Source organism: Oryctolagus cuniculus, chromosome 3, assembly GCF_051225735.1.
Source record: "Oryctolagus cuniculus isolate XC-2025 breed Fujian yellow rabbit chromosome 3, ASM5122573v1, whole genome shotgun sequence".
Taxonomy (NCBI): Eukaryota; Metazoa; Chordata; class Mammalia; order Lagomorpha; family Leporidae; genus Oryctolagus; species Oryctolagus cuniculus.
This window is the reverse complement of record NC_142869.1, coordinates 82508108-82535975: the sequence shown is the minus strand read 5'-3', so window position 1 is coordinate 82535975 and position 27868 is coordinate 82508108. Positions and strand designations below refer to the sequence as shown.

Below are 27868 nucleotides of genomic sequence, written 5' to 3'. Positions count from 1 at the left end.
AAGCAGGAAAAAATTCAAAATCAAGAGCTGTCATCAACCAGATTCTTAAACTGGAAGCACAGAAAAGAAAAAAACAAAAAACAAAAAGCAAAAATCCAAAAACCAACAACCAGAAATGGGTCATACCCTTTGAAAACACATGCTGACCTTTCTTTGCCAACCTAAAATCTAGCTGTAACAACTTGATTCCAATGAGATCATCTCCAGAACACTGTATAAATAAAAACTCTTGCCATGGTTTGACTTCCACTTTACAATAATAAAAATAAAGTGCAGGTACCAGAGTGTGGACTTGAAGTAAGTGTGGAAGAAGATGTGCCAAGAAAAGCAGGTGACTGGGATTCAGAACATAAGGCAGCAGGAGCAGAGCCTGGGGCTTTTGCTATGTGGAGGTTACGAGGTGTTGAGTGAGCTGTGAGACTGATGGAAGGGCTTTTAACAGAGGAAGTTGTTTTATTCAGTTTCATTGAAGTTTTCTCTCCTTCTGTATCGCTATCTGATTCATCTTGGTCTTTATCATCATCATCCTCTTCTTCTGATCCTTCTGTCTCTGATTCTGAATTACTATCTGATTCTGGGAAGTAAAAGAAGCACTTGTATATTATAACTAGATAATAACCAATACTTCGCAGTTTGTATCTCAATGGAGTAGCTCAGGAACCAGTGTCTGCAACTGAGAATTCAAGCAACTTTCCCAAAGAATAAATGTAAAAATTACTGTCTGATAAACTGTTTGAGTACAGTGTATGCAGGGGATAAATCCTCACAATTCTTTTAAAAGTATCAGTTTTACTCCACATTTTAATAATAAAAGAATTCTCACATGACACTTGTCATGAATGAGTTCTGCTTAATGGCTTCAAAAACACTTTGAACTTTGTGTTAGAAACTAAGGCAAAAGAGAGAACATAACTGACTAGCCAAATTAACAGAGTTCAATGCCTCCAGATGTGAACTAAGTCCAGAGTGAGAAAAAGCAGTCTGGATCTACCATTATCCTATCATTTGGACTTCAGGATAAAACTTTCTAAGGGATATTCTTGGTTTATTCAGCGGCAGCTTTTCTATTTAGGTACAAGACTTCATCAGGTTTCTCAGAAAACCAGCCTTATAGGAATAACTATGGTATGGCAATATAGTGACTGAAAAATTGAAGTTTCTTCTAGCTATGCAGTCCTAGGTGTAATGCACTCGTTGTTCCAAATACATAAATCCTCTAACTGGATTACACTTGATAAACTGGACTCACACTTGGACTGCACCCTAAAAAGTTCCCAGAACAACAACTCTTGTGGAGTTTTGATCAATTTAGTACTATCTGCTTACATTAATCTAATAAAAACTAGTTTTTGAAAGTTACATTTATCTGTCAATCACACATATTTATTACCTGCCTCCCCTGAAGCCCCAGGAAAAATATTATCCAGAAGAATTCTTTTTACCCTGAGAAAGCAGTTTTTTTTTTAACTTACAGACATTTTAAATTATATATTGACTAAATTTTCCTTTTCATATTCTAAAAAATTTACAGTTGAATTTGTGGCTGACTGGTAGCAAATGCACAAACTTTTAGTATGTGTACTTCATCTCTGCATTTGACATTTAAGTGACCTTGTATTTTATGTTTCCAAACCCCTCTCTTAAAAAAAAGAAACTACAAAGTGAATAAAAATTAAGTCAGAGAATACCCAAAACTCCAAAGATATTTCATAAATCTTGTGTTACCAATGGACGTTCTTAAGAATTTAGGCTTTTGGTACTTTGTGAAAGTCTGTAACAGTAATTTTACTTCTGTTCAATATATACAGTTACACATTTTAATAAGCAAAGATGTAAAAAATGGAACCAATAAGTGGTTCTGATTGCACATTAAGCAAGTTGATGAAATTTTCTTAATTAATGAATTTATATTCACTTCACAGTTATTATTTATTTAATAGACGAATAAACTGAGAATTTAACTTGGAATTTCCAATATCAATTATTCATTAAAGAAATGCACATAGCTGTGTGAAACATAGCAAATGAACATGATTATAGGTATGTGGATTAAGAAGCTCTTAAATGTTTCAGTTCACACAGCATTTAGAAAAATGTTTCAAATTTTAAAAGAGAAAATAACCTGATTGGCTGTCATCAGACTCATCATCTTCATCATCTTCCTCATCATCTTCCTCATCATCTTCCTCTTCATCCTCATTGGAATCTTCAGAATCTTTACTACTGGGAATGTCTGAATCTGCTCCTCTAAACTGTTCCACTAATGACTGTGCAGGATGGGTGAGATGCTGTGTTTTCACTGTGTTCACGTTATTGCCAACTGCTTTTTCCTTCCCTTGATTATGCAGTATAGGAGAGGTAGAGGGCATTGCAGGTGGCTGATTGCCAGGGGTTTTTCTCCCGCTTGTACTCAAATTTACAGGTGAGGAAAAAGGGGTGATACTTGCAGCAGCAATGCTTTCATTGATCTTACTCTGCATCTTAGTTTTGGTAGTAAGTGCTAGAGGAGCTTCTTGAATGACACTCTGAATAACTCCATTTGGTTGGTGATTACCTAAAAGTGCGTTTGTTAAGAATGGGTTAGGGTGGGTATTTTCTAATGTTTGTTTTGGATGTGCTGGTGAACTAGAGGTTGCTTTTGGATTTGACAAAGCTGCAATAACCTTCTTCAGGCTTTTGGATGACTCCTGCTTCTTTAACTGTGATGGGAATGTCTGTTTATACTGTTCCTGTTGAAACATAAGAGACAAAACAAAATGTAGCATAAAAACGAAGATAGCTTTTATTTGCTCTCAATATCTGAAAACAGCTGCTTTCATATATATATATATATATATATATATCCCATATATATACCCCATATATATATACCCCACATATATATCATATATATACATCATATATATATATCATATATATATATTTAAATCATGATCTATAAGTGCTGTACAAGGACTGACAGTAATGACAAGTTGGTTGCTGAAACTTGGCTAGACTTAATATATTTAACATTTAATTATCTTTTCCTCTATATAGGTGCACGTGTGTGTATATATATACATGAATATATATGTATGTTTATTTATTTATTTCCTGACTATCCCCTACTCTTTACTGTTGCTCCCATTCTAAGAGTATTCCAAATCTGAAGCCCTGAAAATATTGTTTCTTTTTTTCTATGTCAGACATATTACCATGCCTTTGGATTCCTTCACTGAAATAATGCTCAGATTTAAGCAAAGCCATTATTTCTTCCCACCTAACTTCCAACATATGCTATATACCAACGTCAGTTTTATTTTAGATTAAGCCTTATTTGATTATAGTATCCACTTGGAACACTGCTAACTTTATAAAGTACACCCTTCAGAATGACACTCAGATTATTTTACAATTAGGCACTAGAATAACCTTCCAGGAGACTATTTGCCATGGGCTCTGCACGTCATATTTTCAGCACCTCCACATTTTCCTGTAACCACTTTGTCTGCATGAAATATCCTCCTCTTCTACATTTCAAGCAGAGGAAATAATGTTCATTCTTGAAGATTTAACCCAAGAGGCTTTTTATGTTTGTCCTGGCCAGAAGTCCTCTTTGCCCCTGTCCTTTGTCTCTTTTAGCTCCTTATATTCCAAGCCAGATGACATTCAGTACACACACTATATGCCTATGTGCCTTAAGCCTTTTAGGCAGGGGCGGGGAACATTTTGTTTTGCTAATGGCCATTTGGATATTTATAACATCATCTGTGGGCCACACAAAATTGTCAACTTAAAAATTCTCTTCTTATAGATTTCTTCAATTTCGAATCCCACCTGCAGTTGTCTTGGCAGCACCAGACCAAATGATTTCCCAGGCCAGGCTGGGCCAGACATTCTACACTCCCGCTACAAGGAGAATACATTCACATCTTACACTGTTGTTTATTTATCTTTATGATCTTCCCATAATATTGTTTGGAGCCTGCATTTGGAATGTACTCAAAAGACAATTCTAGATTGCTGAATGAATGATTTTGCAAACAAGAAGTACTTCTTTGGAGTCAAGGTTTATGAGAAGAAGCTGGTGGGAATGATGGCTCCACATTCTGTGGGATATACTTTTGACTGCCTTTAGATATTAACATTTGAAAGAATACCCAGTTTAGAAAAATAATAGCTTTCTTGGGAAAAATTAGTTCATAGACTATTAAGTCATAAAATTTACAGCTATAAATATGAGACAAAAATTATTCAGCTATTGGTATCTCCTTGAAACAAAATATCATATAAATTTTGACTAAATTATTATTTTTTAAATATTTATTTATTTACTTCAAAGACAGAGAGAGGGAGGGAGGGGGAGAGAGAGAGAGAGGTATCTTCTATCCACTAGCTCATTTCCCACATGGCAGCAACAGCCAGAGCTGGTCTAAGCCCAATCCAAGAACCTGGAACTCCACCCAGCTCTCCTATGTTGGTGGCAGGTGCCAAGGCACTTGGACCATTGTCAGGTGCTTCAGGGAGCTGGATTGGAAGTGCAACAGCCAGGACTTGAACAGCTGCTCATGTGGGATATCTGTGTCATAGGTGGCAGCTTAATCCACTGTGCCACCATGCTGGCCCCATAAACCAGTATTATTAAAATAATATATAAAAAATGGAACTAGAATGTTCAAAATATTTTTTAAAGATTTATTTATTTATTAGAAAGTCAGAGCTACACAGAGAGAGGAGAAGCAGAGAGAGAGGTCTTCCATCTGATGGTTTACTCCCCAATTGGCCACAAAAACTGGAGCTGTGCCTATCCGAAGCCAGGAGCCAGGAGCTTTCTCTGGGTCTCCTATGCAGGTGCAGAGGCCCAAGGACTTGGGCCATCCTCCACTGCTTTCCTGGGCCATAGCAGAGAGCTGAATCGGAAGTGGAGCAGCCGGATCTTGAACCAGCACCCATATGGGATACCAGTGCTTTAGGCCAGGGTGTTAGTCCGCTGCGCCACAGTGCTGGCCCCTCAAAATATTTTTCAATAACAATAATGGAGTTGAATCTCCTAACCTAAAGTAAAATTCGGCATTAAGGAAGCCGGCTTTGAAATGGAAGTCAGCAGTGTGGCCTGAATCAGACTTGGGCCCCAACGCAGGGATTTCTGAGAGGGCCTTCCCAAGTGTCAGCGCCATACAAAGTGACTTAGGGAATGGTTTAAAGCAGTCATGGTAAGAAGCAATGAGGGATTTTCAAATAAAATCCTTGTATTCCTTTACATCTTCATTGTATTAGTTTAGAAAATTAAGTCAATAAGATGTCTTTATAAACAAAAACTATCATGTAATAATTACACCTAAGGCAATAGCATGACAAGACAAGGTGCCTAATTTGTAGCTATTCAGTGACTAGAACACGGAAAATTGGACTACGTACTTGGGTTTACTTTTTAAAAGTAATTTTACAGCAGAATTCCTAAACAAAATACTTTTAAAAAAGAAATAAATTTCAGCAGAAAAATTTAGTATATTTCCATCTCTTAGTACATAATTATGTTGTATAATCATTGTGTACTCTATTTTTTATTTTCCTGCTAAATGAACAATATCAATAGGACCATGACAACAAAAATTTTCCCTTTAATTTTACATTTTAATGCCTTGCAATTGCTTCTCACTATACTACTGCAGAATCATTTTCCATATATAGCAACTATAGGTTTTCAAGAAGAACCGAAGATGACAGTATTTTATCCCAGCTACTCTTTTACAGTGCACGTTTCATCCTTTTTGATATCAAGGATGATGTGTTAAAAAGATGATGAGGATAAAATTAAGACCAATATAGTAGTAAAATTCTTGCTGCTTTAAGATACCCATTCGGACAGCAGTAGTATTGATAACAGAACAGAGAGGTTCAAAGGTCTGTCCTACCTCCAAGCTCTTACTCCCCAGGGCCCCCACCTGTTTCTGCACACCACAAAATATCCAGATAACTTGATAAAAGAAAACTGACATAACATATACTTTTCCAGCCCTGATTTATACATATATACTAATAGTACTGATTTGAACTACATGTCTATAAAATAAAGGATACAGTGATTAAATAACATTTATGAAAACCGTTCATGAATGAAAGAGGGTACACACAGCAGATAGCAGGAAAGAAACAAATAAGATTATCATAACAAATAAAAGAAAATTTTATGTTAGATTTTCATAGAAAGATAAATATTGTAAGAGAAGAATTTCTAAAATAACCTCTAACTCAATAGTAGGCATTGATAAAGAGTACACTGCTCAGAGTTGAGTCTAATGTATATGTTCATTCACACAACATATCATCCATTAGCTACCATTATCACTTCAGATAACTTGTACTATAATTTCTGAATGATCTCCAGAGAGAAAGAGCATCACACTTTTAAAAATCTTAATCATGAGCCTTGAACTCAAAATGCTTGTTTAAATTCCTCTGCTTTTAGCTTGTTTTATGATGTTGGCTAGTCATTTAACCCTAAGTCTTAGTTTCTTTACCTCACAAGATTTTGTAAGGATTAAATAAGATCTGATGTGAGGGACATGCTCAAGCTGGCTTACCTCAAACAGTAGAGTTAGAAACATATCAGGGGATTCCAATTCAATCCGATCAAGGTAGCATGTACCAATGCCATCTCACTAGTCCCAGTGATCAATTGCTGTTCACAATTGATCATAATGATAGGACTAAGAACCAAAGGGATCACATAAACAAAAATAGTGTCTGCAAATACTAGCTGATAGAATAAAAAAGGGAGGGAACGATCCAACATGGGAAGTGAGATACACAGCAGACCCATAGAATGGCAGATGTCCTAAACAGCACTCTGGCCTCAGAATCAGCCCTTAAGGCATGCGGATCTGGCTGAAAAGCCCATGAGAGTATTTCAGGCATGGAAAACCAAGACACTCTGGAAAAAAAAAAAAAAACCTAAATGAAAGATCTCTGCCAGTGAGATCGCAGTGGAAAGAATGGGTCATCAAAGAAGGAGGTACCTTTCTCTGAAGGGAGGAGAGAACTTTCACTTTGACCATGGCCTTGTCTAAATATGATCAGAGTCAGTGAACTCAAAAGGCTTCCATAGCCTTGGCAGCTCATGACAAGAGCCTAGTGTGATTACTGATGCCATAAACAAGAGTGTCAAATTGTTAAGTCAACAACAGGAGTCACTGTGCACTTACTCCTCATGTAGGATCTCTTTCCTTAGTGTGCTGTACATTAAGATTTAATGGTATAACTAGTACTCAAACAGTATTTTTCACTTTATGTTTCTGTGTGGGAGCAAACTGTTGAAATCTTTACTTAATGTATGCTAAACTGATCTTCTGTATATAAAGAGAATCAAAAATGAATCTTGATGTGAATGGAAGGGGAGAGGGAGTGGGAAAGTGTCGCTCCCCCTCTTCGTGGAGGAACGACACAGGACCCTGCGCTGTTCTTTCGTCTGCTCGGCCCTCCCCGGGTTTGCTGCTGGTTCTTCCCGGGTTGGCTACTATCCCTTCCACCTCCGTGGAAGGGCAGTTCCCCCTGGCCACATTCCCCACTTCCGCAGGGGAGCGGCACACCGCCGGCCGGCTCTCTGGGGGCTGCACAGGTGTTCCTTCAACTAGATGTTCCCCTTAGATGTTCCTGGTGCATGCCGTCTCTCTCCTCCTTTATAGTCCTCCTCTGCCAATCCCAACTCAGCTGCCCACACGCCGAGTACGCTGCTCTCCTCCAATCAGGAGCAAGTCCTACAGTTTATTGGCTGAACTGGAGGCAGCTGTGCAGAAGCTGTTTACTTCTCTCTGTGGGGAGCAATCCGGACTAGACTAAGTTGCTCGAATTAGGACTTATTCTATGCATCTGCTCTCCCACAATATGGCGCTGGGAGAGAAGTAAACAGCTTCCGCACAGCTGCCTCCAGTTCAACCAATTAACTGTAGGACTTGCTCCTGATTGGAGAGCAGCGTACTCAGCCGAGTTGGGATTGGCGGAGGAGGACTATAAAGGAGGAGAGAGACGGCATGCACCAGAAACATCTATGGGGAACATCTGAGGGAACCCGTGCAGCCCCCGAGAGAACCGGCCGGTGGTGTGCCGCTCCCCTGCGGAAGTGGGGAATGCGGCCAGGGGGAACTGCCCTTCCACGGAGGTGGAAGGGATAGTAGCCAACCCGGGAAGAACCAGCAGCAAACCCGGGGAGGGCCGAGCAGACGAAAGAACAGCGCAGGGTCCTGTGTCGTTCCTCCACGAAGAGGGGGAGCGACATAATGGTGCCGTGACTCGGATAGGAAACCTAGGACGGATAGGAAACTTAGGAGGGAAGAAACGGGAAGAAGCAGGAAAATACCGGAGAGAGAGACTAGCGAAGAGCCTAGGGGAAAGCCGGACGAGAAAGGTGCCGGAAGAAGCTATTGAAAGCCTAGGCATAAACTCGGATATGGACTGTGGGAAAAAAGTTAGGATTGAAAGCGAAAGTGAAAGCTTTCATAGACTCGGATGCGGACTATGGCGGGGAAGCTAGGAGATTGAAAGCGAAAGTGAAACCTGGAGGAGGCTTGGACTCGGATACGGACTGTGGGGAGTAGCCAGGAGAAATGAGAGGAATATTGTTGGAAGAAAACTTAAAGAAACATACCGGGTAGAGAAAAATGTTAGGGAGGATGAAGCCGCGAGTGCAGGCCGAGGCGGAGATATAAGCCACCTTGGAATTCTTCAAGTCACCCCGGGGAGCAAGAGGCGAAGATCTGGAACCAGAGGCAGAGACGTGGGCCGCCAGGTTGAAATTCGCCAGGTTAGTCCGGGGAACTTGGACTGAATGCCGGTGGTGGCGGAAACATTCGCGGAAGCCGCCGCGTGCAGAGAGAGCACGGGGCGTGAATAGATAGAGAACGCGGGGCTGGCGCGCGAGGCCGTGGTGCGGGCGCGAAGTGCGTGGAGACCGCGGAGCGTGCGCGCAGAGCCGGGAACCCGCCGGCGGGGCGAGGCGCCGGGAAGCCGCGCAGAGCCCTGAAGCTGCCGCGGGGCGAGCCGCCGAGAAGCAGCCTCGGGGCGGAGCCCGCCGGCGGGGCGAGGCGCCGGGAAGCCGTGCGGCCGTGAAGCTGCCGGCAGGGCGAGGCACCGGGAAGCCGCAGGGATAAGAGAAACAGAAGTTTAGAAGTAAGATGAGAGAAATAGGAATGTTGGCAGATAGAAGTAAAATGGGAGAGATAGGAATGCCCGGAGATAGAGAAATAGAGAGAAATAAGGCCTCCCCTCAACATGCCAATTAGAAGGCTTGGATTCGGTCTGCCCGATTAGTGAGGCGATGAGCACCTGGGCGGCTAGCCGCAGGTCACCGAAGACAGGCACGAATTAACATCAGTAAAGCTTCCCCACAATGCAACAATTAGGAGGCTTGGATTCGGTCTGCCTGATTTAAGGCGGTAAGCGCCAGCAAAGCTCGACCAGAGTATGAGCTGCAGGTCACCGAAGATAGGCACAAACCAACACTAATAAGTCTCCCCCACAATACGGCAATGAGAAGGCTTGGATTCGGTTTGCCTGATAGGTTTTGTAAACACCTGCAGGCAGTTCTAGCAGAGCAGAGCATGCGCTGCAGGGCACCGAACACAGGCACGCATCAGCGCCTAAAAACCTCCTCACAATGGCGAAGAGAGGACCCGGATTCGGTTTTCCTGATTGATAGGACTTGTAAGAGCCTGTGGCAACTCTAGCAAGTACAGCAGAGTGTGTGCTGCGGGACACCGAAGACAGGCGCGTATCAACGCCAAAAAATAAAAAGAAAGGGGGATCTGTGGGGAGCAATCCGGACTAGACTAAGTTGCTCGAATTAGGACTTATTCTATGCATCTGCTCTCCCACAATATGGCGCTGGGAGAGAAGTAAACAGCTTCCGCACAGCTGCCTCCAGTTCAACCAATTAACTGTAGGACTTGCTCCTGATTGGAGAGCAGCGTACTCAGCCGAGTTGGGATTGGCGGAGGAGGACTATAAAGGAGGAGAGAGACGGCATGCACCAGAAACATCTATGGGGAACATCTGAGGGAACCCGTGCAGCCCCCGAGAGAACCGGCCGGTGGTGTGCCGCTCCCCTGCGGAAGTGGGGAATGCGGCCAGGGGGAACTGCCCTTCCACGGAGGTGGAAGGGATAGTAGCCAACCCGGGAAGAACCAGCAGCAAACCCGGGGAGGGCCGAGCAGACGAAAGAACAGCGCAGGGTCCTGTGTCGTTCCTCCACGAAGAGGGGGAGCGACACTCTCCCAGTGCCATATTGTGGGAGAGCAGATGCATAGAATAAGTCTTAATTCCAGTAACTCAGTCCAGTCCGGATTGCTCCCCACAGATCCCCCTTTCTTTTTATTTTTGGCGTTGATACGCGCCTGTCTTCGGTGCCCCGCGGCACACACTCTGCTCTACTTGCTAGAGTTGCCACAGGTTCTTTACAAGTCCTATCAATCAGGCAAACCGAATCCGGGTCCTCTCTTCGCCATGTTGTGAGGAGGTTTTTAGGCGCTGATGCGTGCCTGTGTTCGGTGACCTGCGGCTCATACTCTGGTCGAGCCGCCTGCTGGCGCTTACCGCCTTAATCAGGCAGACCGAATCCAAGCTTTCTCATTGCCGTATTGTGGGGGAGACTTATTAGTGTTGGTTCGTGCCTATCTTCGGTGACCTGCAGCTCATACTCTGGTCGAGCTGCTTGCTGGTGCTTACCGCCTTAATCAGGCAGACCGAATCCAAGCTCTCTCATTGCCATGTTGAGGGGAGGCCTTTCTATTTCTCTATTTCTCTATCTCCGGGCATTCCTATTTCTCCCATTTTACTTCTATCTTCCAGCATTCCTATTTCTCTCACTTTGCTTCTAAACTTCTATTTCTCTTATCCCTGCAGCTTCCCGGCGCCTCGCCCTGCCGGCAGCTTCCCGGCTCTGCGCCGCTTCAGCCAGCGCCTCTCTCATCTGCGCGGCTCGGCTTTGCGCGCACACTCCGCGGTCTTGCACTTAACCCTTTCGCGTCTGAACCACGGCCTCTCGCCAGCCCCGCGTTCCCTATGTACTTGAGCCCCGCACGCTCTGTCTGCGCGCGGCAGCCTCCGCGAGTCACACAGCGTAGCTTACGTGTCCGCCACTAGCATTCAATCTAAGTTCCCCGGGCTAACCTGGCGAATTCAACCCAGCTCACGTTTCCGCCCCACGATCTGGCTTCCCGTCCTTTGCTCCCCGGGCTAATCAGACGGATCCCAATCTGGCTTACGTTTCAGCTTCTGGTTTCAACTTTTCGCCCCCTATTCCCGGGCTAACTTGAGAACCCCAAAGTGGCTTTCGTGTCCGCCTTGGCCTGCCCCCCGCGGCTTCAATTTCCCTAACATTTTTCTCTACCCGGTATGTTTCCCTAAGTTTTCTTCCAACAATATTCCTCCCTCATTTCTCCTGGCCTCTCCCCACAGTCCGCGACCGAGTCTGTTTGTTCTAGCTTTCACTTTCGCTTTCGACCTTTAGAGATTTCTCCCAGCTTCCCCCGTAGTCCGTATCTGAATCTATGCCTAGGCTTTCAACAGCTTCCTCCGGCACCCTTTTCGTCCGGCTTTTCCCTAGGCTGTTTGCTAGTCTCTCTCTCCGGTAATTTCCCTAGGCTGTTTGCTAGTCTCTCTCTCCGATATTTTCCCAGTTCTTCCCGTTTCTTCCCTCCTAAGTTTGTTATCCGTCCTAGGTTTCCTATCCGAGTCAGGTTTCCTATCCGTCCTAGGTTTCCTATCCGAGTCACGGCACCATTATGTCGCTCCCCCTCTTCGTGGAGGAACGACACTAAGCCCTGCCTAGGCTTCATATCCGAGTCACGGCACCATTATGTTGCTCCCCCTCTTCGTGGAGGAACGACACAGGACCCTGCGCTGTTCTTTCGTCTGCTCGGCCCTCCCCGGGTTTGCTGCTGGTTCTTCCCGGGTTGGCTACTATCCCTTCCACCTCCGTGGAAGGGCAGTTCCCCCTGGCCACATTCCCCACTTCCACAGGGGAGCGGCACACCGCCGGCCGGCTCTCTGGGGGCTGCACAGGTGTTCCTTCAACTAGATGTTCCCCTTAGATGTTCCTGGTGCATGCCGTCTCTCTCCTCCTTTATAGTCCTCCTCCGCCAATCCCAACTCAGCTGCCCACACGCCGAGTACGCTGCTCTCCTCCAATCAGGAGCAAGTCCTACAGTTTATTGGCTGAACTGGAGGCAGCTGTGCAGAAGCTGTTTACTTCTCTCCCAGCGCCATATTGTGGGAGAGCAGATGCATAGAATAAGTCTTAATTCCAGTAACTCAGTCTAGTCCGGTTTGCTCCCCACAGGAAAGGGGAGGATTGCGGGTGGGAGGGACGTTATGGGGGGGGAAGCCACTGTAATCCATAAGATGTACTTTGGAAATTTATATTCATTAAATAAAAGTTAAAAATAAAAAAAAGCAAGGAAAAAATAGGATCTGATGTGTAAAACCCTACATTAGCTATATTTATTAAGCAAATATTTAATAAAGGACTTCTAATATATAGTCATATGAAATTCTTATTTTGAGAAATGTTTTAAAATCCTTTGAAAGTATTAAGGGATCTTTGGAATACAAATAACTCTTGATGTGATTCTGTAAATTCATTTATCTTAAAATAGAACCATATGTTAATGAAAAATTAAAATAACCCAAACAGTGGAATTCTTAATAGTTGTTGTTACAGATGGAGAGTCAATACTGTGATGCTGATAATATCTCCTTGTGTTTTTCTAATTAATTATTTATTTAAATAGCAGAGTAACAGAGAGGGAGACATAGAGACAGAGAGACAGATGTTTCATCTTCTACTTCAATATCCAAATGCCTACAACAGCCAAGTTTAGGCCATGCTGAAGCCAGGAGCCAGGAACTCCACTGAGGTCTCCTACAAGGGTAAAAGAAGTCCATGGGTGAAAGGATGGCCCTAGGCAATCATCAGCTTCCTAGATGGAATAGCAGGGAGCTGCACTAGAAGAGTGGAGCAGTCAGGACTTGAACCATGCACTCCAATATAGATGCGGTCATTCCAAGCAATGGCTTAACCAATTGCTCCATGGGACCTGTCCCACTTTCTCATGTTTGATCCATGCAACACAAGTCATATGAGTGATATTCTCATACCATTGGCCAGCCATTCCATTTAATCAGCGGTTCTCAAATCTTGCTGTACATTTGAATCACCTGGGATTTTTTTTTTAAATTCAATAATATAGTTCTGTCACAAGAGATTCTGGTTTAATTATTCTAAAGGGTATCATCCATAAATTTCCCAAGTAATTCTAATATATACTTAGGTTTAAGATCCAAAAATTTAGTTTATCAAAAATGGCTGATTTCTTCAAGTCATGTTTTTTTGATTCAGCTCATAAATTATTCTTAGACTCAATGGACAAGGACATTATGTGTGTTTCAAGAAAGAAAGGCAGTTGGGATTGGTGCTGTGGGGTGGGGGGTAAAGCCATCGCCTGCAATGCCGGCATCCCATATGGGTGCTGGTTTGAGTTCCAGCTGCACCCCTTCCAATCCAGCTCTCTAATGTGGCCTGGGAAAGCAGTAGAAGATGGTCCAAGTCCTTAGACCCAAGTGGGAGACCTGGAGGAAGCTCCTGGTTCCTGGCTTTGGATCAGTCCAGTTACGGCCACTGTGTCCATTTGGGGAGTGAACTAGTGGATGGAAGATCTCTCTCTCTCTCTCTCTCTCTCTCTGCTTCTGCCTCTCTGTAACTCTGCCTTTCAAAAAAATAAATACATCTTTAAAAAAAAGAAAGGCAGCATATCATAGTTGTTAAGAATAAATATTTTGAATTCTAGTTCCAACACTAACCAGAGATAAGTTCTTGGGAGAATAACTCTCCATTTATCATCATAAATAATAATAAAAATATTAGTAGCATCATAGAGGTTAATATCCAGTGAGTAAATTCATGTTTAGCACTTAAAACAAAGGCTGCCAAACAGAAGCACTCTACAAGGGTTATCTAATGATTAGGGTACCAAATGGTAATATTTGTAATCAAGAGACAGGATACTGTGCTAAAAAATATTTTCCTACTCTGAGCTGAGTCTAAAATAAAAAGTAATGCTGACTTAATTATTAGAATTGTACTGGACAAAGAATGTGGTAATGTAAAACCAAAAGCACGAAAATAAAGATGAAAAAATTCTCTGAAGAGTAGTCCTGGTGCTTGTCTAAGTAAGTTACACTTCACATAATTCATTAACGATGACAAAGGAAAAGGATTCTTTACAAAGGATTTTTACTTAATAAATTCCAGGACTTACAGAGATAAATTACTCAAGAGATCATTTCTTTAAAAATCAACATATTGATAATAGAAAAAATAACATTTATGTTAAACAAAAGTAATCATGAAGTTTGTCTTATTCAAACATACTTAACCCCTTCCTGCTAAATCATTGGACCTGGGTGGCCAGTGTTGTGGCGTAGTGGGTAAGCCTCTGCTTACAACGCCAGCATCCCCTTCTGGAGCACCTAGCTGCTCCACTTCCAATGCAGTTTCCTGCTAACATGCCTGGGAAGGCAGCAGAAGATGGCCTGCCACCCAAATGGCAGACCAGAATGGAGGTCCTGGCTCCTGCTTTGCCCTGTCCCAGACCTGGCTATTGCAGACATTTGGGGAATGAACCAATGGAGGAAAGATCTCTCTCTCTCTGTGTCTCTTTCTCCCTCTAGCTCTCTATCACTCTATCTTTCAAATAAACAAATAGTAAATAAATAAATCTTAAAAAACAAAGTCATTAGACCTGGGAAGTGATGGCGGGAGATGAGGGGAAGAAGAATGGGGAACGATATGATTCCACTGTCAAATATATATTCAACAGATATATATTCTAATCCTGGAGACTAAGATGGTATCAAAGAAGAGAATTTAGTTAATTTAAACTTGTTTAATGAATAAATAAAAGCTCTTTTGCTAATCATAATGTTCTTGTAAAAATAATTTTTAACTCACCCGTTTGGATCGCAGTTCACTGGTCAAAGAACTAGATTCTTCAGAGGTATTTTTATTCCCTGCTTTAGGTACTTCAGGAGAAGGAACTATGAGTTTCATGTAAGCTTCTTTTTTGGCTTGATTTACTAAAGATAAGGGTTTCACATTGGACACCAATCCCGTAGACTGAATTACACTGGTGTGTTTGTTCACAGATTCCTCCTTTGCCTGAGAGCTTTGGAAAATAAATGGAAGCTGCTGTGACAAAACCTGAGGCTGCTTTTGCTGGGATTGGAATGATGGGTGAGTCTGGGATTCAGACACAAGAGGTAATGGCTGGTGTATTCTTTTTTCCTGGGCTTTTTCAGTCGCTTTCTGTCCATCTGATTTTGGGTCCGAAATACCATGTAATAGCACCTGGAAATAAAAATGGAAAGGCAACTTCTGAATACTTATTTAAGACAAACAACATTAAGCAGTAAAACTTAAGAGAAAAAAGTGTACTTTAGAAAAGGATCCTAATCACTTGTGATACACTAAAAATTTATTACTTATCTCTTAAAAATGTCTTTCCATTTACAGTGCTTTTGTGTGAAAAAGTAAGAACTCAAGGTCATGACTAATTTTAAAAGCAGAGATAACCCAGTTAGTACCTAGGTGTGAGTAATACTTGGATACCCTCTATGAGACAATTATACCTGGTTGTTACTTTGATGTTGTGCTTCACCCTCTGATTCAGAATCATCATCTTCACTTTCTTCAATACTTTGATCTTCCTCTTCATCTTCCTCTAGATCATCTGAATCACTACTACTAATGCCTTCACTGGAGGTGTCTGAGGATGTGCCTGAATCACTATCACTGTTGCTAGAACTTTCCATAGTTTTCTTCCTTGGTTTCTGTAGAAAGAGACGGTATTTAGCAAGATTTTAATTGGGGAAAAAAATCAAGCTTCAGTAAAAAGTGTACTCTTTCAATATTCAAATATTTTCCATCTCAAAATGCCATTTTAGGAAAATGGAAAAAGTTATGTATTATAAAGGTAATTTTATGCAAACTGATCAAATTAACTATCTGAAAGAAATTTACCAACAAGTACAAATGGATTATTGAAAACATCAACATGGTATACACACAGACTTAGCAATATGAATGGCATGCTTTAAAATGTGAAAGACTTTTAAAAAGCTCACAAAATAATAATTCCAATTATGACACATACATTGAAGGTATGCATTTAGCTTTAATCTTTCTTTATGCAGATAGTCAGTAGTCAAGTGTTTAGCTATAGTATGACAAATACATCTTTCTAGGTGCTGGACAATATAAGAGATGCTTGCATCCCATACCTGAGCCTTCAAGAACCTTACATTCTAGTGGTGGTGGGGTAGACAGATGCCCAATATAAAAGTAAATAATTACATAAAGTAATGAGTGTTGTAGAGGTAATTAATTAAATAGTGAATGAAACCCGAGCTGCTTTACTTACAGTTCAGGAATAAATATTTATATTTCTTACCAAAAAACGAAAATACAATAAAGGAGAGAGACATATTTCAGAGGACATTTAGGGCTCTATGTCAAAATCAAAACTCAAAGCTGGCAGAAAGGGATATTAGGTCACATAAAAGGCAAGTTTTCTGTTCCAGAGAATAGGGAATAACAGAAAGGATTCAGCCTAGTGGTTAAGACGGCACTTAATATGCCCACACTCCATTCTAGACTGTCTGGGTTCGTTTCTTAGTTCTGGCTACAGATCCAAGCTTCCTTCCAATGTGGATCTTGGGAGACAGCAGGTGATGGCTCAACTGGATGGGTCCCTGCTACGCACATGAGACCTTGATTGGGTTTCTAGCTCCAGACTTTGGCCTGGCTTAGCCCACCTGTTGTGGGCATTGAGGAATGAATCCGCAAATGGTAGCTGTGTCTCTTTGCTCTTGAATAAATAAATTTTTTTTTAAAAATAACAGACAATGGAGGTGGGCATTACGGTACAGTGCATTAAGCTACCACTTAAGATGCCTGCATTCTATAGCTGAGCAATGGTTTGAGTCACAGCTACTCTGCTTCTTATCTAGCTTACTACTAGTGCATCCTGGGAGACAGCAGGTGAAATAGCTCAAGTAATTGGACCCTGCCACCCATGTGGGAGACCTGATGGAATTCCTGGATTCTGGTTTCTACCTGGCTCAATCCTAGCTGTGGTAGGTATTTACAAATAATGGAAAATCTCTCTCTCCACACTTCTCTGTCACTCTGCCTTTCAAATAAGTCTTTAAAAAAAGAATAGAAAATAGTAGTGGATAAAAAGGAAATATTCAGATGAATTATAACTAAATAACTTTGTAACAACAGAAGAGTTAAAATGCAGCCAATAGATTGAGAAGGAGAAATGCTGAAATGATAGCAATAAATTTAAGTATAATCTATAGTTACTTAGGAGCATTTCTATGATATTAGTTGATAGATAAAACAAAGAACAAAATACAGAAAAAGCAGTTATAAGTTACAAAATCAATAAATTGTGAAAGTTATGGTCTTTAGGGAAATATAGGCTTTTCTGACTACTGGGGTTTGGAGACTGAAAGATTAATACACCTGTCCAACGAGAAGCCAAACTGAAGTCACAGTTACATATCGCAACTGCTTTCTTTTGTGCCTTCTGAAAACTGGCTTAAATAAAATAATATTTAAATTTAAAAGATAAAGTGCCTATGAGCTTGCAGCGCCTCTGTGTTAATGCTCTACTCTAACTACCATAGAGCCTCCTCCACAGTGCCACCCTTCAGTAAGCAGACTATTAGTCGTCATCATCATGTCCTGGGCTGCCTCCTTTCCTCAGAGGAAAGCAGAGAAGGCCGGGAAACGGAATTGGAATAACCCAGGAAGAAAAGATGAGGAAGACTTAAGGTAGGGAGAAGACAGGAAAACAGGAATGATATATTAAGTCTCCCATTTATTTGACCAAGAAACAGGCTCCTTCTTCGTGACCAAATTTTAAGTACATTTCTAAGTATGCACCGCAAGACTATACTTGGCAAAAGGAGTCTAAACTGAAGTCTCACTTTTGTTTTAGTGGGGGCAAGGAAAGGAACAAGGGAGCTATTTTGATTTAAAAGAAAATAAGCTCCTATGTCCATGCTGAAGTAATCTGTGTGGAACATTTTATTTAAATTTGGCTGGAGAAATGGAGACTAAACTCCCCAGGAATGATTATAGGGGTGTTGGTCCCAAATCTTTAAGGTACATAAGACTCCCTGGGAAACGTTGAGATCAGCAGATTCCTGTGTCTCAATTCTAAATAGGGCAATAGGGCACAGCATTAACAAGCACTTCCTGTGATTCTGATGCAGGAGGTCTCGCGAGAGCATCCTTTGACCGTGTGCAAAGTCTTACCTTTGTAAGGTAGCAAAATTAGTACCCATTTTTTAATAGGGAGAAGTGAGAAAACAAGCATGAGTTTTAGGGAGAAAATGGATCTGGATATCACCAACTAGATTTCCTTAATCCCTTGCCGGGGCTCGTGTGTGTGTGTATGTGTGAGCGCGTGTGTGTTACTCACACATAATTAGATAGTATGCTATTTTTCTCTCACTTAAAACATTTAAAAATAAATCTTATTATGTTCATCATAAAATGATCAAAGAAAAGCTCATTATTAATATTCCCCATTTGATCTCAGAAAGCTTTTAAAAACTACTTCAACTTTCATTTCACTATATACTTATTTCATTCAATAACAAAATAAATACATATTCAAGGTTATTATATAGCAGGTAAAGTTGCTCAAGTCTCTAAGGGCTTAAGGGTATGAGAAACAGACAGCAATTATACCTAGTTGAGAACAGGGAGAGATGAATCAATAAACTACTAAAGGAAGTAATAACTAAAAAAGATTGATTTAATTATTTAAAAACACAGTTACAGAGGGAGAATGTATGTGTTTGGGGAGAGAGAGAGAGAAAGAAATAGAAAATCTTCCATCTACTGGTTCACTCCCCAAATGGCTGCAATGGTGGGGGCTGGGCCAGGCTGAATCCACGAGCCAGGAACTCCATCTGGGTCTTCTATGAGGGTGGCAGCTCTTGGGCCATCTTCCGCTGCTTCTCAGGTGCATTAGCAGGGAGCTAGATCACAGGTGGAGCAGCTAGGACTCAAACTGGTGCTCTGATAAGGGATGACAACACAATGCTATCCCGTAATGCATGTTTAATGAGAACAGAGTTTCAGTTTTACAAAATGAAGTGTTCTGGAGGTAGGATGGTGCTCTCTCTCTCTAACTCTGCCTTTCAAATAAACAAATAAATCTTGAGGAAAAAAACACTCATTTCCAATTCCTCTCTCCTCCCAACCCCAGTAACCACCATTCTACTCCCATCTCTATGATTTTGACCACTCTAAGCACCTCATGAAAGTGGGATCATGTGATATTTGCCTTTTTGTGACAGGCTTTATTTCACTTTGCCCAATATCCTCAAGGTTCATTCATGTTGTAACAAATATCAGAACTTCCCTTGCTTTTAAAGCTGGGCATGATTCTACTGTACAGGCCCACCCATCTGTGGATGGGCATTCAGGTTGTTTCTGCATTTTACATAGTGTGAATAATGTTGCCACTAACATGGATGTATGTATATTCTTTGAGAGCCTGCTTTCAATTCTTTTGGGTATATACCCAGAAATGGAATTGCTGTATTGTACTGTAATTCTATTTTTTGAGGAACCACCAAGCTGTTTCTCACAAGGGGCTATGCCATTTTCTATTTCTTAACATATAATATTTTCAAACCATAGAAAAATAACATAGTTTATAAAAGACCGTTTTGATTGCATGGGAACAACAACTTGTAGGGCAGCAGGAGTGGAAATGACTGAGCACACTGTAGTCCTCCATCTTGGTCTCATCCCTCCATTGTGACCCCTCTCTCAGAAGGACTCTTGCCACCTGCAAGCTGACCTGGTGCCACCATAAACTTTAAGCCTTCCTCATGAAGTCAAGAAAACTACCAGGATGCCTGAGGGGCTAACTCCTAAACCATAAGTAAAGGAATACTGTAATAAAATCTTCTACCCCAGCTCCCCAGTGTTTTGTCAAATGAGTAAAATCTTTCTCCGCCTGGCACTCTGTGCAGAAAAAAATCTTGCAACAACTCCTAACCAGATCATCCATCCACCTGGGTCTGGAAACTGTTATGTAAGTTGCCCGCTGCTTCTTCCTCATCCTTTGTTCTCAGCATTCCTTCTCAGTTCAGCAGACGCGGCAGATTCTGCTGACATTCAGACATTCATTCAACTTTGTTTTAGTTTTTAAACAAGCTATAGGTTTGTATATTTTATATTTTAGTCTGATACTTACTTTACTTTTTTAATCTAAAACACCTATATTTGAGGCCAGTGTTGTGGCATAGCAGGTAAATCTGCCACCTGAGACTACAGCATTTCCCATCCATGTCCCTGTTAATGGCCTGGGAAAAGCAGGCCACCACATGGGAGACCTGGATGAAGCTCCTGGCTTCTGGCTTCAGCCTGGCCCAGTGCTGGCTGTTGCAGGCATATGTGGAGTGAACCAGTGGATAGCCAATCTTTCTCTCTCTTTCTCTATATTTGCCTCTCTGTAACTCTGCTTTTCAAATAAATAAGTAAATCTTTAAAAAAGAGTTTTAAAAATCTATATTTGTTTTAAATACATATAGAGACTATATGAGAAAATGGAGGGCGTAATCGGTTAGAGCATTTGGCTGTTAACTGAAAGGCTGGTTGAATCAAGGACTTCAAATGAGGATGCCTGAGATAAGGATCCTATCTCATAGGAGAGACAGCAAAATTAGCTGATAAAGAATTTTCAAACTATACATGAAAAGAGCTAATGAAGCAATCTTGAAAAAGCTCTAATTACTGAAAAGTAGTGTGTAACAAAGTGTAGAATTTGCTTCTTTTGGTTCTAATGCCCTTCTTTTTCATTTTAGTGAAACAATCCACTACAGTAAATGCATGCCAGACCATGTAGTATCCCAAAAGTGCTGTTCTTCTGAAATGCTAAGTTCTGGCATGCCTTACTTTATAAGTCAATTTCTCTGTAGTGTTATTTACACTTACCTATCTATCGATACCACTCTGGCATCTTGGAATCTATCACTTTACATTACAAAAGATGTATATCTGTGTGCTCCTGGTATTAGTTTTTAGGTGAACAACACTGATTCTGGTTAGGGATGTCAACATGGGCTCCTCATTGGTACAGAGTCCATATCTCCAAAGTCTTGCACAGTATCTCATACACTGTGGAGGCACAGGATATTTTAGCTCTTAGTAGGCTTTAGCATTGCTTCCAAGGGTAAGACAGTGTATGATTTAAATAAATGCATGCTTGATTAACTTTTAAGAACACTTATAGAAGTATATCCAATGACCTGATATGTGAGATTTGCTTCCAAACACTGGGGGAAATGTGTAGTACTTCAGTAGGTGTCTGGCAGCAGCTCAGACACAGGTCTTTGTTGCTTGCATTAATGCCATGCCCTTAAAACAATCATAAGGGAAGAGAGTCAAGAACAGCTGAAGAGTAGTAAGGGGAGAGCATGACCTTGCAACATGTGTTCCTAGGAGGATACAACCAAGAGTCTTTTCCCATGTTTGTCTGCCATTCAAGAGTGTGGCTTAAAGACAGAAGAAAATGTTTGTCTTGGGTCCAACGGTACTCTTAAATTCTTAGTGTTATCACAGGATTTTCCTCTATACACACATATGAGCATTCTGTACTCTGGAAAAGAGCTATTGGGGCTGGCGCTATGGCGTAGTGGGTAAAGCTGCCACCTGTAGCGCCGGCATCCCATATGGGTGCTGGTCCCAGTCCTGGCTGGTCCACTTCTGATCCAGCTCTCTGCTACGGCCTGGGGAAGCAGTAGAAAATGGCCCAAGTCCTTGGATGCTTGCACCCATGTGAGAGAACCAGAGGAAGTGCCTGGCTCCTGGCTTTGGCCGTTGCAGCCAACTGAGGAGTGAACCAGCAAATGGAAGACATCTCTCTCTCTCTCTCTCTCTCTCTCTCTCTCTCTGCCTCTCCTTCTCTGTGTAACTCTGACTTTCAAATAAATAAATAAATAAATCTTAAAGAAAAAAAAAAAAAAGAAAACCACTATCTTCTGTTAAGAAGCAATCTGGGTTGATAACCAGAATCTACAAAGAAATCGAGAAACGCCACAACATCAAAACAAACAACCCACTTAAGAGATGGGCCAAGGACCTCAATAGACATTTTTCAAAAGAGGAAATCCAAATGGCCAACAGACATATGAAAAAATGTTCAGGATCACCAGCAATCAGGAAAATGCAAATCAAAACCACAATGAGGTTTCACCTCACCCCGGTTAGAAGGGCTCACATGCAGAAATCTACCAACAATAGATGCTGGAGAGGATGTGGGGAAAAAGGGACACTAATCTACTGTTGGTGGGAATGCAAACTGGTAAAGCCACTATGGAAGTCAGTCTGGAGATTCCTCAGAAACCTGAATAGAACCCTACCATACAACCCAGCCATCCCACTCCTTGGAATTTACCCAAAGGAAATTAAATTGGCAAACAAAAAAGCTGTCTGCACATTCATGTTGTTGATTGTAGCTCAATTCACAATAGCTAAGACCTGGAACCAACCCAAATGCCCATCAACAGTAGACTGGATAAAGAAATTATGGGACATATACTCTATAGAATACTATACAGCAGTCAAAAACAATGAAACCCGGTCATTTGCAAGAAAATGGAGGAATCTGGAAAAGATCATGCTGAGTGAATTAAGCCAGTCCCAAAGGGACAAATATCATATGTTCTCCCTGATCAGCGACAACTAACTGAGCACCAAAGGGGAAACCTGTTGAAGTGAAATGGACACTATGAGAAACAGTGACTTGATCAGCCCCTGTCCTGACTGTTGATGTACAATGTAATACTTTATCCCTTTTAGTATTTTTTTTGTTCTGGTACTATTGGTTGAACTCTATAATTAACACACATTTATTCTTAGGTGTTTAAATTTAACTAAAAAGTGATCCCTGTTAAATATAACAATGGGAATAAGAGAGGGAGGAGATGTACAATTTGGGACATGCTCAATCGGACTTGCCCCAAATGGTGGAGTTAGAAACGTGCCAGGGGATTCCAATACAATCCCATCAAGGTGGCATATACCAATGCCATCTCACTAGTCCAAGTGATCAATTTCAGTTCACAACTGATCACACTGATAGGTCTAAGAGTCAAAGGGATCACACAAACAAGACTAGTGTCTGCAAATACTAACTGATAGAATAAAAAAGGGAGAGAATGATCCAACATGGAAAGTGGGATACACAGCAGACTCATAGAATGGCAGATGTCCTAAATAGCACTCTGGCCTCAGAATCAGCCCTTAAGGCAGTCAGATCTGGCTGAAGAGCCCATGAGAGTATTTCAGGCATGGAAAGCCAAGACACTCTGGCAAAAAAAATCCTAAATGAAAGATCTCTGCGATTGAGATCCCAGTGGAAAGAACACATCTTCAAAGAAGGAGGTACCTTTCTCTGAAGGGAGGAGAGAACTTCCACTTTGACTATGACCCTGTATGAATAAGATCGAAATCAGTGAACTCAAAAGGCTTCCATAGCCTTGGAAACTCATGACTAGAGCCTAGGGAGATTACTGACGCCATAAACAAGAGTGTCAAATTGTTAAGTCAACAACAGGAGTCACTGTGTACTTACTCCTCATGTGGGTTCTCTGTCCTTAATGTGTTGTCCAATGTGAAGTAATGCTATAACTAGTACTGAATCAGTATTTTACACTTTGTGTTTCTGTGTGGGTGCAAACTGATGAAATCTTTACTTAATATATACTAAATTGATCTTCTGTATATAAAGAGAATTGAAAATGAATCTTGATGTGAATGGAATGGGAGAGGAGCGGGAGATGGGAGGGGTGTGAGTGGGAGGGAAGTTATGGGGGGGGGAAGCCATTGTAATCCATAAACTGTACTTTAGAAATTTATATTTACTAAATAAAAGTAAAAAAAAAAAAAAGAAGCAATCTGAAAGATCAAGATAAAATATCATTATGCCTGAGACAAGGAAACTTTACTAGTTCTTTTGATCCTAGGAAGTAACACAGAGTTTGCTTCTATGAAAAAAGACAAAGAAAAAGGTGATAAGATAGTTTCTGTGATATGACAGCTTCTGTTAATACTGGGGCTGATGTTCGTGATGTAGCAGCTATAGCCATAGCCTATAATGCCACCATTCCTTATGAACATGCATTCAAGTCTTGGCTACTCAAATTCTGAGATAGCTCCCTGCTAATGCTCCTGAAAAAAACAGCAGAAGATGGCCCAACCACTTGGGACCCTGCCACCCACATAGGAGACCAGGACCGAGTTTTAGGCTCAAGGCTTGAGCCTGGCCCAGTCCTGGCCCTGACAGAGCAGCATGTCAGATTTCAGAGCACTTTAGGTTTCAAATGTTCAGACTGGCTCTTGCAGCCATTTGTGAAGTGAACCAGCAGATGGAAGATGTCTGTTTGTTTCTCCCTCTCTCTCTAACTTTGCCTTTCAAATAAATAAGTAAATCTTTTTTTTTTTTTTTTTTTTTGACAGGCAGAGTGGACAGTGAGAGAGAGAGACAGAGAGAAATGTCTTCCTTTGCCGTTGGTTCACCCTCCAATGGCCGCCGCGGCCGGCGCGCTGCAGCCGGCGCACCGCGCTGATCCGATGGCAGGAGCCAGGAGCCAGGTGCTTTTCCTGGTCTCCCATGGGGTGCAGGGCCCAAGCACCTGGGCCATCCTCCACTGCACTCCCTGGCCACAGCAGAGAGCTGGCCTGGAAGAGGGGCAACCGGGACAGAATCCGGAGCCCCGACCGGGACTAGAACCCGGTGTGCCAGCGCCGCTAGGCGGAGGATTAGCCTAGTGAGCCGCGGCGCCGGCCCAAATAAGTAAATCTTTTAAAAACACTGACGCCTAGGAGACACATTGTTCAGATTTAAAGTTTAGAACAACGTCATTGACAAGGAATTGGCTACCCACATCTTGCTGCAGCATTCAGATGCTTTCTTTCTCATTCACACTATAGCTGAGACAGAAGAGAACACGATACAAGTAGGATCACAAGGAAAACCAGGCCCTGAAAGCAGTTTTTATAAAATGTAGAAGAGAAGACACACTGTAGTTATTACCGTTTTTTACAAAATGTTCATAGTTGATGCCCCGGTTTTAACTCAGAAAAACCAAGATCTTTCACTGAAGAAATTACAATCAAACACACTGCTATGGCTGATCTAATGTGTGATGTTAGACCATGTAGTTGATGTATTTCATGGTTGGATAATGATGTATTTGATGGTTGGATAAATGAAACCTGGACTCAATGGTGACCTATATTTCACAAAACTGAGATGTCAGAGATTTCCTGACATGATGTGGAAGAGGAATCCAAAAGTTAATCTAAATTTTCCGTGAACTTTTAGGAGACCCCTCCTCCATAGGCTGAATATGTTTTTATACAGTATTTTTTGTGTGCTTGCATTTTGATCACATCCTGCCACATAAGTTCAAGTGTGGAGTTTTCTACCTCAGAAACTAGGTCAGCACTCAAAAAGCTTAGGATTTAGGAGCATGTCAGATTTCAGAGCACTTTGGGTTTCAAATGTTCAGATTAGGCATATTCAACATATACCGAAATAAAGATAACTTCAGAAAAAAATCTCTTTCCTCCAAAGTCCTTCTTCCCCTAGACCTAAACCCTATTCACCCAAAGTTCATTTGTTGGAAAGGATGTGGCTACTGCTTACTGGGTGACAGAGGAGCTCCAGGAGGTATCATATGTCAAGGCTGGTGCACAGAAAACATCTTGTGTTGGAATGCCTGAAAAACCTGGCTGGGAATCTGCCAACTATGATGCCAGTAAAATTAGTTGGAAAGTTACCTGTTGGTTTCCTGGCAAAACTTGTTAGTATGCTCCCTGCTGGGAAGCCCATGACACTTACTAGATGATATGTGACACTGGGTCTCCTGAACACAACCTGCAGAGAAGCCTGAGCTGGCAAGGAAGTCACCCACTGACCACCACAGCATAGAGGCAGAAGAAAACACTGCAAGCAGGAACAGGAATCCCTTCCTCCTTCAGTGCTGCTCCTGGACCCTGGATTGACAAGGCCTACACTGTACCAAATGGTAATGGACAGAAGGGTGAATTTAGGGGCTGAGAGACAAAAATGCATTTGAAATTGAGGATAGAGATGAAATAAAATTAGTCATGCTGTGAAAACTTTTGAAGCTGAATAATGGGTACATAGGATTGTTCTGTTTACTTTGATTATTTTAAGTTTTCAATAATAAAATATTTTCTTGCTTTTATTTATTTTAATTTCTAAAGCATAGGCTCTTGGGTCAAACTGCTTGGCTTCAAATCCTGACTCAGCACTTCAGGCTAGTTATTTAGGTGCTCTGTTTCCCCACTTGGAACAATAGTAGTCATCTTATCTGGGGTATAGAGAGAGTTGGAATAGATATTACACACAAAGTAATTAGAGTAGAACTGGTAATGTAGTACATTTCTAATAAATTTTAGCTATTATTATTTTATTTATATTATTTATCCTGGTGTTGACAGTTTTCTTAAGATATTTAATACTACTATCACACCATAAACACACATATCTGTAAACAGGAGAGAAATCCTATTATATGAACTTCAGAATGCTTACCTTATATGCAGAGCTATGCTGTATATCTGTTATTCAAAGAATAACTTACCTTATCTTTTATTTTGTCAGCTCTAGCATCCAGAGGCTGATTTTTGTTTTGTTCCTGATTACATTTTCGATTTCCTCCACCTGAGCTTGTACTTTTAGTTTGCCCCAAGGAACTTGAAGCAGTAGTAGAAAGTACAGATGTGTTGATACCAATTACAGATGATGTACTGTTTCCATTTATTGAACCATTTACACCTGGAAGACAAACATGTTCATTGACTGGATTATTATTCAACCATAAAAAAGAATGGATTACTAACATACAAGAGGTTTCCAGAAATCTCATGGAAACATGTATTATGAAAAAGAATACTTCTTTATGGATTTTACTTTTTCTGCACCTAGATAAACTTATCAAAAGTTTTAAAAATTTATTTATTTTGTTTATTTGAGAGGCAGAGACAGAGAGGGACAAAAAGAGATGGCAGACAGAAGACACTCCCATCCACTGGTTTACTTTCTAAATTCCCACAACAGTCAGAGCTGGCAAAGTTGAACCTGGGAGGTGGGAACTCAATCCAGGTCTTCCTAGTGAATGACAAGGCCCTAATCACTAGAGCCATCATCTGCCACCTCCTAAGGTATACATTAGTAGGAAGCAGGAATTGGATGTGGAAGAAGGAATTGAATCCAGAAACTATGGTAGAGGATGCAGGCATCCCAACTTGTGTCTTAACCACTAGGCCAACTTATCTTTTAATTCCATTTTCCATGAACTTTTTGAAAGTGCCCTTGCATTTACAACGTGGATTAAACTCACAAACATTTTTAGTTAAAGAAGCTATACAAAGGGTCACATACATGATTCCATCTATATGAAATGTTGACAATCTGAGTAATGCAGTGGAAAGTGGTGGATGCCAGCAGGGTGGAGGAGCAACTGCTTAATAGGTAAGGATTCCCTTTGGGAATAATGAAATGTTTTGGAACAAGTTACATGATGGTTGTACCAAATTGTGAATACATTAACTATTAGTGAATTGTTCACTTTTTTTTAAAGACTTATTTATTTGAAAGTCAGAGTTATACAGAGAGAGAGAAAGAGGCAGAGAGAGAGAGAGGTCTCCCATCTGATGGTTCACTCCCCAACTGGCTGCAATGGCCGCAGCTGTGCCGATTGGAAGCCAGGA

The 27868-nt window shown here is 41.4% G+C and overlaps 1 protein-coding gene across 12 annotated transcripts in view; it reads right to left on the bottom strand.

Moving 5' to 3' along the window:
- Positions 1-27868, bottom strand: part of BAZ2B (bromodomain adjacent to zinc finger domain 2B) — a 205171-nt gene that overhangs the window by 102554 nt on the left and 74749 nt on the right. For 11 of the 12 annotated variants that reach the window (XM_089328265.1, XM_089328268.1, XM_089328266.1 and 8 more), the window contains 5 exons: positions 26740-26933; positions 15661-15861; positions 14984-15379; positions 2123-2729; positions 281-574 (listed from right to left, as the gene is read on the bottom strand). In XM_089328265.1, coding sequence (XP_089184391.1) covers positions 281-574; positions 2123-2729; positions 14984-15379; positions 15661-15861; positions 26740-26933 — 1692 coding nt within the window. The remainder of the gene's footprint in view (positions 1-280; positions 575-2122; positions 2730-14983; positions 15380-15660; positions 15862-26739; positions 26934-27868) is intronic. The other variant, XM_089328269.1, reaches the window with a different exon arrangement.